A 15,688-nucleotide genomic window follows, 5' to 3' on the forward strand; every position below is an offset into this window, starting at 1 on the left:
AAAACTTAATCTCCAGGCTGCTGGCCTGACTTACAAGAAAAAAAATCAGTATCCAAAGTCAGTTACTCACAAGAACTAAACCAGAGTCATATACAACACATCCTAAATTTTCCATCATCTCTTACAACTAGAACCTCTGTTAGTAGTATTTAGAAAAGCACTGCAAAAAATATTTTATGCATTATAAACTTGTCAGTCTTTCAAGTAAAACAGCCTTACCTGGTACAATTATGAGACTCTTTTGCTTCACAATTTATCTTAGGCCTGGAGACAAGAATGAAAATTTCTTACCCAAAACGTCAAATGACAATTTAAAATAACAAAGCTTTAAAGGAATTTTTCTTGATTTGCATTTAATACATTTGCATAATAACCAGGAGTAATTATTCCAAACAGATTCTCCCAATGATTAGTTTCGCAGGCAAACATGAAGATTTTCTCAGTGTGTGATGCCATGCATGAAAGGTTAAAGCAACTGCACACCATTTGAAACTCTGCTTGTACACCAGATAACACCACCACTGTCAGGGACCTCCTGCTGTCAGCTGTACTCACTGAACTGGCTGCCACTGATTTCAGGAAAATAAATCAATAAACCAACCAAGCTAAGCAAGTGAAACTTTGACTCCATTCACACAATCAAATTTTCAGACTAATAAAGCACTCTGCTTCCAAATGTAAGAATATGGAAGAGTGCCGGAGAGGAGAGATTCCAAACATTAAATTGATCAGCAGAAGTGAAATTACCAAAAACAAAGCAGAGAGGATTTCAATTTTCATATGCTGCATATTTCAGGAACAAATAATCTTTTATATTAAGAACATTTTACTTTATTTTTGGCAGTCTAAACGAATGTTCTACTGAGAAACCGTTCCCACTACAAAAATCAGCTGCTCAGCAAGGACATGTCACAAGTCTCTTGACATGGAGGGAGGCAGGGAGAGGGGAGATCCATTTAGAAATTATTTCTGTAAGTCATTAAAGGATGAGCCATTCTAAAAATATTCAGTTAAGAACACACTTATACAACTACTTAAAAAACCCCATAGCAGATTCTATAATTGCAGGTTCATGGTACAAGCACATATTCATTTTGACATTATCTGTTGAGATTACTGCACACATTTTATTGTTGCCATTTAAGGGATTCTAATAGGATAATTCTTTATTAAATTGCTGATACAAGATGATTCTTTCCGCATAAAGTCAGATGAAGACATTACAAAAATTATGTAGCTAATAATACATACAATAAACCATTAAAAGAACATCTTCCTTACAATATTGGTCTTTTGTTTACAATTTGAGACCAAAAAACGAGGGAGTTCTGTCATAATATTTCACAAATTAGCATTTAAATAATACTTGAGACACTTTTCAGAAATTATTGAAAGCTGAACAATTAGCACACTCAGTTAAATCCGAAGACCAGTCTACAATATTAACTGTTACTTATGACAGTACTATTTGCTTTTAGAATCCAGTTTTCTAGAAGGTTAAAAAGTTTGCAAAAGTTAGCTCCAAGCCTTCTGGCTGTCTATAGTAGCAAATATGCTGCTCTCATAATTTTCATGTACAAATGATTGTTTATGTATGAATTAAGCTTGACAACATTAACTGTAAGGTAGGAAGTGCCAGTACACTTTATAAAGAACAGAAAGATTGTGACTTGCTGAAAGAAGAAGCATGAAGCAGACAAGTCCATGGGCTCTGTCATGCCATGTCCCAATACAGATCTCTGATACTACTACAGAAGATTGTATTATTCTGATAGCTCTACCATTGAGAACAAAGTGTGTTTCCAAGCACAAGACTAAACACTGAGCAGATGATTTTTAAAAAGGAGATCTGTTGTACTTCAATTGTTCTTGATCACTTAGTATAAAACATTTTTTGACTTTGCAGAAGAATCACATATTTCTGTCCCTGGACTTGCCAAAACACACTAAAATAACAGAAGTCAAAATCTGTTCTATGCATATCCACAGCCATGGGAGAGAAATTATTGCTCCTGGTTTCAAAACCTTCCAGAGAAAAGGAAAGCTTTGCAGTTTCCCCATCTCACCTTACACCTAGCTTCTCTGCTAGAGTCTTTGTGAAAACATAAAAATAAATAAAAGTATGCTGCTGTGACTGAGAAACTAAATACATTCATGGTCCCAAGCCAAGGGCACCAGGCAGACGTGATTTGAAATATTAAACTCCTTGATTAAAAATTTAAGACAATTAGACAAGCTATTGAGGTGGATGGAAGAAAGCTGTTTTCAGTGGGAAGAATTTTCTTGTTCCTTCTGGCAAACGGACCATCAAAAAGGGAAGTTCACCCACAAATATCACAGTTGTTCAGCATCATATCCCAAAATGGGTTCCAGCCACTTCTCCACCTCCACCACAGACAAATTTTTTCTCAGTGCATAATCTTCAACCTGCAAAGGGACCACAAAATATGACGAAGATTTTGAAACTCCAGCTTTAAATGTTTACAAAATTTTTAAGACATCTCCTCATAATATGATTTTGAATGCTCTAACAATACTACAATTGATGGTGTTAGTTACCTGATCTCTACATATCTTGCCAACAGCAAAATATTTGGAATTGGGACTGGAAAAGTAGAGGCCAGAAACTGCAGAAGCAGGTATCATTGCTAGTGATTCCGTTAGACCAATTCCTGGAAAAGAGGATGAGGATTTTATTATTCTTTGCATTAAGAATAAGCACAAATTCAGAATCTTTTTTTATGTTGGGCAACTTCAAGCAAACTCAAAAAAAAAACCCAACAGTTTTCAGATGAGCTAAAACCAAACCCTTTTTCCACTTTTTAACCATTAAGAAAACCTCAGAGCTTTAAACATACCACAGACTTTCATTATAATTACTGTAGAGTAAAAGGAAAAAAACTTGGACATTTTGGTAAATGTAGTATTGAAGTACTGAAAGTTATTTTTGGAATTGTAGACATACCAGTGAAACACCTGACATGCAAAATATAAGAGGAAAACAAATGTAATTAAACCCTTTTTAAGAATTACCATCTCAAGGTTCCTGTGGACCAGCAAATACACTGCTAAATTGACTTTTTTTTCTGTTTCTATCTGGAATGTCTTCTTACCACCATAAGGATGCCAGAATTTTTTTTCTGTGCAGCAGAACCCTGTTTGCATGCAATCTGCTAATTAGGGACACAACTCCTCCACCAAAAGCATTAGCAATGTTTTGCAAATTCTTCCTTGAATGAGGCAAAACAAAAATGGGGATAAAAAGGAGAAGACAGCAATCCCCAGAAGCACTTCAGTTTAGTATTTTATGTAATTCTGCAACAGCCAATTTGTTCTTTGGTTGGAATTTTGATTTCACATAAAAAGCAGTTTAAGAATCTAAGCAAAGCAGAGTTACCTGTTGTTTCCTCAATGTTTGCAAGTTTCCACATGGTGAGTTTTTCTGTATGGTCAGGCTGGCTGGGATATCCAGGAGCAGGGCGAATTCCCTCATATTTAATTTTGCGTAGGCCAGAGAGATCCAGCTGCTCACTACTACTGTAAGCCCAGAATTCCCTTCGAACTCTTTCATGAAGCTCCTCAGCAAATGCCTTGGAATAGAATGAAAAATTTTTTTTTATGTTTTACTTTGTACAGACTGATGCAATACCCAGTTGATTAAGATGAACAATGATAGATGCTTTCTCGCATTACCATTTTCATTTCTAAGACAGCTCTTAACATAGGTGAGACATTCGAAAGAATTAAACTTCACATTAAACACTTATTTTGATAATTCAAGTATTTTAGTCACTTCTCTTATTGGTAGATGTGCTTTTTTGATTGTCCTGCTTTAAAGAGGTAAAGATGTGGACAAGTAACCCAAAAGACAAAATTCATTAACCTATGGTAGTGACACTTCATTATAGCACTGAGGTCATTAGGTCTTGACTATCTGCGTGTCTCACCCAGGTCTAGCTATGAAAAGCCACATCATTCTTGCTTCTATGCTGCGATGAGATACAAGTGCATGCTGCTGCTCCTTTTAGCAGAGGACTTTTCCTCTAGCTCAAAGTGGGCAACAGCTTTTCTGAACTGCTCCTGCAGCCTACGTGATTTTACCAGCACCAGTTGCCATTTAGGAAGAATTTCCACTTCAGTAAATATCTTCAGATAACAGTAACAAAAACAATAATAATAATTTCTAAAACCCTGCTATAGCTTGAGATCCCTAGCTAGAGCAAGCCCGACTTGCATTGTACTGAAGTGGCTCTAAGTCTGCTGAAAGTTGCAAGGAAACGCATGATAAAGCCTCATACCTCTGCCAACCGATCACCGAGAGCCTTCACCATTATGATGTTGTATTCATCCTCCTGTTTCCTAAATTCACTGCATAAGTCATCTACACCAAAGCAGGCCACTGCAAACAGGCCTAAGTAGTCACAAATGCCAGAATCCAGCGGTGCTATGAAGTCAGAGAGGCAGTAATATGGATCTGTGCAGGCAGAGTCCTTTTCAGCCTAAAGTAACAAAATCAATGCAATAAATCATTTTAAAATACATCATTAGTGCACTATTAAGCTAAAGACGAGTATTTTTAAAACTAAAGGGCCTAGGGCATTTCTAAGAAATGCCTAACTAGACTTCGAGCCCTGGTAGTTTTCCTGTAGTTAAATTAGGAGAAAACCACCTCTTACTCTGAGGGTGTTCGGGCCACTGAAGAACAAAACACCAAAGAGAGATGCAGAACTGAACACACATTTGCTTCTATTTACAGCTACTAAGATTTAACAGCTTATACTGCAAAAAAAAAAAAAAAAAATTACAAAATAAGGAATACTCTTATGCCAGCAACCAGGGAAGAGGAGGAATATTTCATCTCTGCCCCTAACAGATTCCACATCTGTTAACAAAACTGATGGCTGATGTGCAAACTGAAGAATTCTTCAGCAACTCCCACTGTAGAATGGTTATGAGTTTATAAACACTCCTAGTTTCTTATGCTACAAACTATGACAAAACAGTGCCCAGGATGCAAACTTTTTACTAATCACACACAAACAAAAACAAAATGCATGTATCACTACTGGAAAGCTAAATCCTAAGCGAAGTTTGAGTGGGTTTATGCAAAGGGAAGTGGCCCAATGAAAAAGGATCTTGAGGTGCTGATCAATGTTCAACTAAACACGAATCAGCAGGGTGCCCAGGTGGCCAAGAGGGCCAATGGCACCCTAGCCTGCATCAGAAAGAGTATGACCAGCAGGACCAGGGAAGTTATTCTTCCACTGTACCTGCCACTGGTGAGGCTGCATTTGAATACTGTGTTCAGTTCTGGATCCCCAACTGAGGAAGAACACTGAGGTGCTGGAGCAAGTCCAGAGAAGGGCAGTGAAGCTGGTAACAGTTCCGGAGCACTCATCCTGTGAGAGGTGGCTGAGGGAGCTAGGGAAAATGAGGCTCAGGGGAGACCTTATTGCTCTCTACAACCACCTGAATAGAGGCTGCAGCAAGGTGTGAGCTGGTCTTTTCTCCCTGGTAACAACTGACAGAACAAGATGACACAGTCTTAATCTGTGCTAGGGGAAGTATAGCTTGGACATTTGGAGGAATTTCTTCACAGAAAGCATGATCAGATACTGGAATAGAATGCCCAAGGAGGTGGTGGAGTCACTGTCCCCAGAGGTATTTGAGGAACAACTGGACATGGCACTCAGTGCCACAGTCTAGTTGACTTGGGGTTGTTCAATCATAGGTTGGCCTCAATCTCAGGGGTCTTTTACAACCTAATTGATTCTGTGAAATAGAGAAATAGCTCATTGGATCCTTTTCCAAAATGGAAGAAAGGTAACAGAAAGAGGTGCCTGAGAACCCAAAAAGAAATCTTGAAACATATTATATTCTTTGTGGAAGCAATGAATATAATGATCTGCTATTTAAGAGGTGGCACAGTTCTTGTAAATCTTCTCAATTTACAGAGGAAAGATAGCCATCAAATGATGGCTATCACTTAGCTGAAGATTCATTTTTTTAACATATGACAATATTTTAGCAATGTGTTTCACCCATTCCCAACTCCATCTTAAAAGCAAATAAAACACTCCTACCCGTGAAAAACAAAGAAAAATTGTCTATTAACATGCAAAGTTACAGAAAGTACCATAAAACTAGCAAAATATCCTTTTCCCCCATAGGTGAAATTTATATTAATTTTAAGGTTCATTTGCAATTATTAGAGCTAAAAAAAATATTACATGCACCTCTAACTTTTACATTTATATCACATCCTTAATTATTGTCAATGTCAGGGAAAAAACTCTGTGTACTGAAAGAAACATTTTACATAAGCAACAGAAGTCAATTATTCTCTTCTACTTTGCTCTGCTGAAAACTCTCCTGAGTTACTATATACACCAGGCTACAAGAAATGCAGCTAAAATACATGGAGACCAGAAGAACAGTATGAACAGAGTTTCATGACCTTAACCTTTGAGAGAAGCCTGAGTAATTGGGATATAGTAAAGTAAAAAAGGCTAAGGAATATAACAGTATTCCAATAATAAAAAACATTACAAGAACAACATTAAATCAGATATTTTCCTTGGGAAAATCCTGGGAAAAAGCCAGGAAAAGAAAGAGTAGTAAAGCTGATTTACATGGGATATTGAAATGTTTAACTAGGCCATAAGTCTCTGAAACATCCATGCCTGTGTTCTTGTTGACAGCATTTTATATAAACATCTGCCATGGTCTGTCAAGATGCACTAGATCCATCTGAGGGAACTGCAACAGATAAACTTAAGAGCCAGATACTCCTTAGCACAGTTCTGCAATGTTGCCACACAACTGCTCACAGAGTATTGTACTCCAGAAATATAAGTAGTTAAACTCTTTTTCTGCCCACATTTGATGGCTCTGAATATGTGAACTATTAAGAAGCCAAATCAGAAGATAATGAAAAGGAGAGGCAGAATATATTGCAAATTCAATCTACAAGATTAAATGGAAATCTAACTAAGTATGCAAATCTAAGTAAGTATGATTCTCTCTAAGTATTCTCTCTAAGTAATCTAAGTAAGTATGATTGTCTTCATCAAAATTAGCTGCCAAATAATTCTAAACGGCCCCTTCATACAGGGAATTTTACCAAAAAATTAAGGCTATCAGAAAAGCTTATCTCCATTGGGCTTTCTTTTCCAGATTTCTTAAATTCTAACTGGGTTTAAGCATTAACGCATTCAAGCAGAATTCTTCATCTAAAGTAGAATCCAGGGATATTAGAGAACTAAGGTTCATTATGTTCTAATTTATCTTGAACACAAGATTCATGTGATTAATTTATGCAACACACTGCTTTAGGACATCTTAAAATTGAGATAGAAAATGCACATCATATCTGAAGATGTCAAACCTACAAAGCATTTTGTACAATTATTACAATACAAAATACTACAGTACTACAAAGACCTGGCTTATCACTAACAGGATCTTGTTATTATTGAAAGCAATGACAAGACAATGGCTGCAGAGAGGTTACAACCATTTTCTACAGATTTAATAGGGCACTTCTATTACATTCCTGAAATTCAGAGGAAAAGAAGTCACTTAACAAATGTGCTGTCACTGTACCTGTTGCCTCAATCCATAAAATTTTGCTATTGGTTCTGAAGATCCCACTGCCTCTTCTACAGCATACAAGTGGATATCATCTTGAACACTTCGAGCTGGCCAGAACCCAACCACACCTCTGGCTTGTAATTTCTTTTCATTAATCAACATTTTCAGTAGATCTTGAGCATCATTATAAACTCTCTTTGCTTCTTCACCTATTAAAAACAAAAGAAAAAAAAAAGAAATTGCTTTAGAAAAGGCATGCTTCCATAATTGGGTAAATAGGTTTAAGAATTGTTTGAAGATTGATTCATTTTCCACATAATTGCCCAATGACTGCAATGATCTGTCAGCTACAGCAAACAGGAAGATTACAGTGTGACCACAGGGCTGTAACAATATAAATCTTAGGGATTAAAAAAAACCCAAACAAAGCACAAAATGTTTCAGCCACCACCTAGTAGAGGCAAAAAACAGAGAATAAAATGAGCAAGGAACCCGGTGTGTGGACCTGCAGACCCAGAACATTGCGGTCAGCATCACCCTTGCATTTTTATCACATATTTCAAAGCCTACTGAATAGCTTCAAAAGGAGTTTGCCCACAACAGGAACACATATATTAAGTGCTCCGCTGCCATTTTCTGTTAATAAAATACCTCCCTGTGCTTTGACAGGTGAATGCTAAATAAGAGGAATGAACATTTTTCCACACTTATTTTTCAGCCTCACATGGCAACAGTTGGTTCATTAAGCATTGCTCTGAACAAATTATTTCAGTGACATTCTTTGCATGTATTTGTACTAGTCCTAATATATTTCAAAACATTTGGAATCTTACTGCAGCACATTCGGCCCGTTAGGATTAGTTATATGAAGTAAATGCAATTTCAGTACTCACCTACAGTTTTATCATTAAAGATCTTAGGGAAACTCCGGTTGGGATACTTTCCCCTAAGTTGCCAGACATCAAAGAAGGGCTTCCAGTCAATGTAGTCTACCAGCCTTCTCAGGTCATAGTCTTCAAAGACTTTTGTGCCAATGAATTTTGGTTTAACTGTAGGAATCAGAAGTACAATTGGTCATGATAAAAATAAGTTAAATTTCCTTTAACATTTGCAGTATAACTGATATTCAGCAGCCTTCACCCCTGCAAATGACCTCTTCCAAACAAACTGTCCTAAAATTCTCATATTAATATTTTCCCAAGTCATACCATACTCCACAGTTACAATGTAACAAAAAAAAAAAAAAAAAAAAAAGCATAAATGGCAAATAAAGTTGAAATGGAAAAATTAAGGCCTTTTTCTCTTCCATGTAAATCAATAGCTTTTAGCTGCTGGACTTTGGAACTTATTTAATTGGTCAGAATATTGGCCAAGACATAAGACCAAACAAACCTACACAACTTATCAACCCCCAACACAGTTTGTGGGTCTTTCACATTTACCAATTCCTTTCTATACACAGACATGTACTGTGACACTGCAGAATATTTCTGTAAATGTTTATGTAATTTCTAAGAACTTTTGCACATTTAGACGCACACACAAGTGAAAAAGCAAGATGGATCTATCTGTATAAAGCCACAAGCTTTGCACTTGTTTTGTCAGTACAACACTTTGCAACACATAAAGATGAGTTATTAAACATTAGCATCTGGTTGAATCTTGTAAATGAAATGACAGAAAGCAGTGTTAATGCCACTGCAGGATGCAACTTGAATGCTATTTATACTTCTAGTATAATTAAAAAAAAAAAAAAAAACCAAAAAAAAAAAAAAACCAAAAAAAACCCAAAAAAAAACCCAAAAAAAACCCCAAAACACAAAAAAAACCCAAAACAGTACAAAATCTGATGGGGGAAGGGTAGCAAAGAGTGTATGGAGGAATTTGATAAAAATGCACTGTTACAGCATGTATTCCCCAAATCTGGAACAGTGAAGTGTGCAATGTAATGAGCCAGGCAGACAGTATTTTCCAAAGCTGTCATTAGTGTTTTCTTTGATTATATGTTGTGATGGGTAACTCATTGTTTTGGGATTTTCTTTTAGTTATCTTTGCTGAATATTAATTTATTTTTAAATGAGCTGTAAAAAAAACAGAAACAATGTTCAAAGTAAGGTAAAAAAATCTCAGTTGAGACAGATACCAATTTACTTAAGCTGTTACACAGCTACATTCTGAAATTTAAATCATAATTTAATTTAAAATGTATCTAAAATAAACACACAAAATAAAATAAAGGCACAGCAATCACAAACAACAACATATAGCTGACCTGGTATATGGCCTGATAACCAATTATTTTGGAAACCTTTTCTTCTAGCTTGCTGTAGAGACAAGTATCTTCTTTCCTATATAGACATAAAAGTTAATTTCAGAACACCACCTTTCAGACACATAAACTGTAACTGTGGACTTCATGGTAGAGTTTTACTCAAAATACTCTTCAGGATAAATCTAACAACAGAGCATTTCAGTCTCAACAACTCCAAGTTCCCATGTGTAATATAAGATTACATCACAAGCACATCATTATTTTTGCCTATATAATGCTAATGAAACTGGCCTACAAGATTCCAGGTTCCTCTCAACTACACCGACAGTTCCTTCATTACTTCAAAATACAAGCAGAGTAAGATATTCTCCTACTGTTCTGATCACTCACCTAAACAAGACTAAGACATTAGGAAAGCATAGTGGTTTAAAATTCTCAACAGAGTGTAGCTCAGTAGCAGCATAACCTACCAGTACCATTTTCACTACCCTAGCTGAAGATCCACATATCCTGCTACTGCTCCAGGAGAGCACTGGTCTCCCATAGGTTGATTGACATGACTGCCAGCTCCATGGAGGCCCTAGATACCACTGATTAGGCATTGAGGACAACCAAGAATTTGGCAAGCATGTGTTAAGTCATGCAGAAGGCCTTATAGGCTAGAAAATTTGATTTCATAAGCACTTGTGGATGTTTTCAATCCATTTTACTGCAAATAGACCTGAAGGTCTTCACAAGGAGCTGAGCAACAAGAATAACAGCAAGTTATTCATAATAGCTGAACAGCAAGTGCTAACCACTTCAAACAAGAAGATAATCAATTACATTTGTACCTTGAGAGACTCATAGTGTTCTTGTCTAATTTCTTCATATTCGTCTAATATTTCTTCAAAGAAATCATCCTTTATACTGTCGTCTAAGAGCTGAGAGCACTGAAAACAACAGGAAGAAAAAAGCACTAAGTACCTAGTAGAACACACTACGGTAAGGACAGAGTATGAATTTCAAACTAGACAACCTGTCTTTCAGACTCTCTTGGCAACACTAAACTAAGCCTTACCAATAATCTGCAACCTACATTCAAACTAGCCATGTTTAGACTACAATTATGACTGAGATCTCTGCCCTACTACACAGGTAACATCAGCAGAGCCAAGTCCAGCTCTGGAAAGACCTGGGAGTAGAATACGCCAAAATTTCAGAGATTGAATAGTCACAGAAGCAACACACAGCTTGGCCTACTCTTTACCACCACATATTTGCCAGCTAAGATCACCCATCTCTCTGAAAGAGAATCCATCCCAAAACACTCCAGCCATATGTTTCTCAGTACAAATGTTGTTATCTAAGTTCAGAAATATATCGAAATTAGCCAGAGTAGCTAGCAGTACACATAGAATTCCACCAGTCTCCACTACAAAACTACAGTCAAGGACTCAGTGAATGTCACCCTCACTAGAGAAATGGACATTAAAATAAGAGCGCTCAGTGACAATAACTGTCACAAGCCAGTTGAGAACCACGTGGCAGCACAAAACAGCTGAAACAAGTGTAATTTAGAAACTTGTCTCTGATGTGCCCCTTTTAATTTTCTGACAACACTAAGCCTTAGAGGAAAGGATGAAAGGGCAACAGAAAAACAGGCACATATCTTTGCATGGACAAGAGACTATAATTTAGAACTTACAACCACAACACTCTTGGATGCATCCAGGACATGAACTACAGGTGCGCTATATCTTGGGGCAATTTTAACAGCTGTGTGTGTTCTTCAATGAGAAAGAAAAAGAGTGAGCATTTCACAACTAAAGCAAAAAAACAACAAAACAAAAACAACAAAAAAATCACCCAAGCAACCCACCAACAAAAAAAGCAGACAAAATCCCCAGTGAAATAAATCCTGACTTAATGCATAGACTAGAACTTCAAAAGAAGAAATTCATTCATCCATCTGCTATCCATGAATCATTAAACACAGATTTTATTAACAGGTATATAAACACTTTTCTTCAAAGAGTATCAGAACACTTCATAAATAATGTTCCACCTCACATTCCTTCAATGTCTTACCAGCTGAATGAAAATCAGCAACTCATTAGCTTTGAATCTCAGAAATCAGTAAGAATATTCCAAACTAAGCCTACCAAGAACTAAAAATTTCTTTAATCCTTTTTGCTCTTCTTACATTTTTCCTCCCACATGCTAATTATTGGGTCTGTGGATTAGCATTAACCTAATTCAGTGATGATTATTCCATTTCTCAAAATCAGAGGCAAAAGTCCTCTATACACCTGACAAATAAATTCTGCCAGTGGTCAATAAATAATAAAAACTTGCATCTTGAAAATGCAGTGTAACTACAGGTGCAATGAGGACAGACCCTTCTCTTCACAGTCTGTCAAATTATGAGATTACTTGCTGAAGCCAAAAAATATAGATTGTAATAGGTCTGCTACAATATGTGTCGCTCTGATAAAGAAAGCAACACTGCTAAGAGTTTCTAGTGATGCAAGAAAGAGCTCTGCTCAGAGTCCTACCAAAACTCTGCAATCAAGTGTAGGAACTTATAATTTGTTTTCTTATATGCTAATGTCAAACAACACTTCTAAAATTAACCTTAAATCAGAGCTCAGGAAGCGATCTTCCCTAACAAAGGTAAGATCCCCTTTTTCTTCAGGTTCTGTCTAACATTTAAAGAACTTGGACATGGAGGTTTACCCATGATTGTGCAACACAGTTGTGTAAACAACTGTCCAGCATCCCCTGAATCTGCTTCTAGGAGACACATTTTTGATCTTGGCAGCTCTATTTTTTACAAAAAGGTATCTCCTTCTGTTTTGATAGGAACAGACAAAGGAAACAAAAGAAGACATGGTCCTAAAATGGCACTGCATCAACCTTTACATGCGAACTTTTGTATTTTTTAAAGTAAAATTTATGGCAATGAGAAGGTCACCATTATTTCTTAGCAGCTGAATTTACCAAAGTAGTATAATACGAATGAAAAATCATCATTACTGTAAATTATGAAGAAACTCTTATTGTGTGGATTTTGGAGACTAAATCCAGTCTCCCTCTCTCTCCTTCAAACTAACCTTACTATACACTCTTTCAAGTACTCATGATCTCCTTATTCCAAATAAGAATGCCTATTTATTACACTGAAAAAAATGCAGATGGTTCTTCATTAGCAACCTCTGACATATACACAACCTTTAAGAATGCACATGGGAGGTTAAATTTTGAGACTAGGAAAGTAACGTTAAATATACATCATGAATCCAGTCTTCCATAAAGAGTACCTTTACTGGTCATATATTTTATAGACACTGCATTGTATCTGGGCATATGTACAAATATATATTTATACATAATTCACATGAATAATCAATTTTTGTACTCAAAAGTATACATATATTCTTTAGTAATTTCCATATTCAAGGATAAAACTAGTACAGCTTCTGTCTTAGCTACATTCCTCTCTGTGAATAAATTCTGTAGAATTGTTTGATGCTGGTTATTTGAAATCAATTACTAGGCCACAATGCCCTGGGTGAAAAAACTGAGAAGAACTGAAAAGGCTCTCCTAAGACCTCCACTTAGAATAAAGCCTTCCCCTCGACTTCCCACATTGTTGGGGGTTTTTGGTTTGGTTTTTTTTTTTGTGTCTTGTTTTTTTTTTTTGTTGTTGTTGTTTTGGATTTTTGTTTGTTGTTTTTTTTTGTTTGTTTCTTTTGTAAGAAAAAAATCCTCCACCTTTGCTCTCAGTATCAAAGCAATAGGAAGATGCTCATATGGAAAAGGAGAAAAGGGATACAGTGAACCTTGCATTATACATGCAGGAACAATAAAGGCAGATAGTGATCCTACTCTCCACTGTCTGCCAAATTCTAAGATGATTTGCTAAAGCCAAAAATACAGAATACAGTACATGCTGCTCTAATAAAGAAAGAAACACTGCTCACAGCTTTTAGTTAGACAAAATATGACCTCTACAGTCTTCTGAGCTGTCACCTCATCAAGTATATTGTACACAAACCAGTCAGCAAAGCGTGACCCACGGCTGTTATACATGCCCAGAACACATCTGCAGTAATGCTAATACTAGGCGTCACTGAGCTGTCAACATGGTCTTCAGGAAATCACAGCAGCAGTATTTCATTTGAACAGATCTGAGAGAACAAGATTCTAAGAGCTCAGTCTATCAAAATCAACATGATAAGTACTTCAAGGCAAACAGCGGGGCTTTATCCCCTGCCAGCCTTCCTGAGCAGCACTGGAGGCTCAACGCAGTCATCACCACATTAAACAGTGATCCAGGAAAATACTTCCTTAAAGATAATAATTCCCTGATGTCAACATGGTCATTTCTAGTCTCAAAATCCTGCATTTTTAGAATGCTTTGGTGAAGCAAAATAGATCATTCAACCCCTTAGAATAACAGAATTATATTTATTTGCATATGAGCAAAAACTTTTAGAGAAAACACAGTACTTCCACATATAATACATACTTGCAAACATTAAATGTTTAAGATGTTTAAGATGTCCATTTTTGTTATGTACTAACTAGATTTTACCTCAATAATCTAGAATTTATGGAACAAGTCAAACAGTCAGTCTTAGGGTGAATACATATCAGTATGTGGGTTGCAGAAAAATGAGAGAAAGGGGAAAGAAATGGCTATAAATTTTCTTTTTCACTAGTTAACACTGTTTGCATACAAGCTGCCCATCTTCCCAACTGAGATATCTTACTTAGAAGTAGTTGCTCCTCCAATAAGCAAAGGAATCTTTATTGCCAATCTCTCCATTTCCTTGGCGACAAAAATCATCTCATCCAAAGATGGGGTGATGAGACCAGACAGGCCAATTATATCTATTGCAAATTTACAAACACACATGCACAAAACTTTTAACCAATCCATTCTCGAAAGACACAGAAATTAGTACAGAAAAGTTTATTTCATACATCAGATAGCTTCATGCATCAGATAGAAAATAATGAGATGAAAAGCAGGACAGTCACTAGTCTAAAACAAACGTTTGAACCAATTAGAAAGTGAAAGCTTTCCAAGAATGACAGCAATGGCAAATCCCCAGTTTAAGATATTTCTCAGTCTTCACAGTTGCTGAAGACCTACTGCTCTAGTTTCAGCAATAAATAAACAGCACTTTTGATTAGCAAGTTTCAGAAGTTCAGCACTGAGGAGGGAAATAAGATAAAATAATTTTAAGTTCTGCTCTTAGAAACAGCAAGTGCTTTTAGACTTCACCACCTATGTTTCACATAATTCATCTTTTCTAAGATGCAGTAGACTGTTCCAAAGCAACTGCTAGTTGTTTCAGGAACTTCATTATTTATTGGAACAATTCATTCCTGGTTTCACACTCACCGATCTGACAGGCCAAATGCCAAGTTCTTTTACACATTTAGGACCCAACAAGAAGTTAGACCTTTTCAAGGCTCCATTTATCCAACTGTAAAACAAATACTACACCATCTCTCTCAGCGTTGTCCTTCTGATACAGGGTTTCAGTTCCTCAGATTAAGTTTCACAGAAGTGCCAAATGCTAAATAAGTAACATGGTTAAAGTAGAAGTTCTGATTTCTCTGAAGATAACCTGATCAAATTATAGACAGTATAGGAATGCAATGAGCAGCAATAAAAAATGTGATTTAAAAATCAAAAATTTCAGAAGTACTAATGAAGTCTCTCTATACCTGCTTTGTTCTCCACAGCAGCTCTTAATATCTTATCACATGGAGTCATAACTCCTAAATCAATAACTCTGTGGAAAGAAAGGAGATGACACAAGATCA

The 15,688-nt window shown here is 36.4% G+C and overlaps 1 protein-coding gene across 12 annotated transcripts in view; it reads right to left on the reverse strand.

Moving 5' to 3' along the window:
* Positions 1 to 808: 808 nt before the first annotated feature.
* Positions 809 to 15,688, reverse strand: part of MTR (5-methyltetrahydrofolate-homocysteine methyltransferase) — a 50,972-nt gene continuing 36,092 nt past the window's right edge. For 8 of the 12 annotated variants that reach the window (XM_030268236.4, XM_002192686.7, XM_072927084.1 and 5 more), the window contains 11 exons: positions 15,590 to 15,657; positions 14,623 to 14,743; positions 11,553 to 11,634; positions 10,699 to 10,797; positions 9,866 to 9,941; positions 8,487 to 8,642; positions 7,606 to 7,802; positions 4,299 to 4,499; positions 3,398 to 3,590; positions 2,560 to 2,672; positions 809 to 2,427 (listed from right to left, as the gene is read on the reverse strand). In XM_030268236.4, coding sequence (XP_030124096.2) covers positions 2,335 to 2,427; positions 2,560 to 2,672; positions 3,398 to 3,590; positions 4,299 to 4,499; positions 7,606 to 7,802; positions 8,487 to 8,642; positions 9,866 to 9,941; positions 10,699 to 10,797; positions 11,553 to 11,634; positions 14,623 to 14,743; positions 15,590 to 15,657 — 1,399 coding nt within the window. In that variant the 3' untranslated portion in view covers positions 809 to 2,334. Of the gene's footprint in view, positions 2,428 to 2,559; positions 2,673 to 3,397; positions 3,591 to 4,298; positions 4,500 to 7,605; positions 7,803 to 8,486; positions 8,643 to 9,865; positions 9,942 to 10,697; positions 10,798 to 11,552; positions 11,635 to 14,622; positions 14,744 to 14,810; positions 15,490 to 15,589; positions 15,658 to 15,688 lie in introns of those variants that run through there. The other 4 variants (XR_012055113.1, XR_012055114.1, XM_072927089.1 and 1 more) reach the window with 4 other exon arrangements.

The sequence above is a fragment of the Taeniopygia guttata genome, chromosome 3 (assembly GCF_048771995.1).
Source record: "Taeniopygia guttata chromosome 3, bTaeGut7.mat, whole genome shotgun sequence".
NCBI lineage: Eukaryota > Metazoa > Chordata > Aves > Passeriformes > Estrildidae > Taeniopygia > Taeniopygia guttata.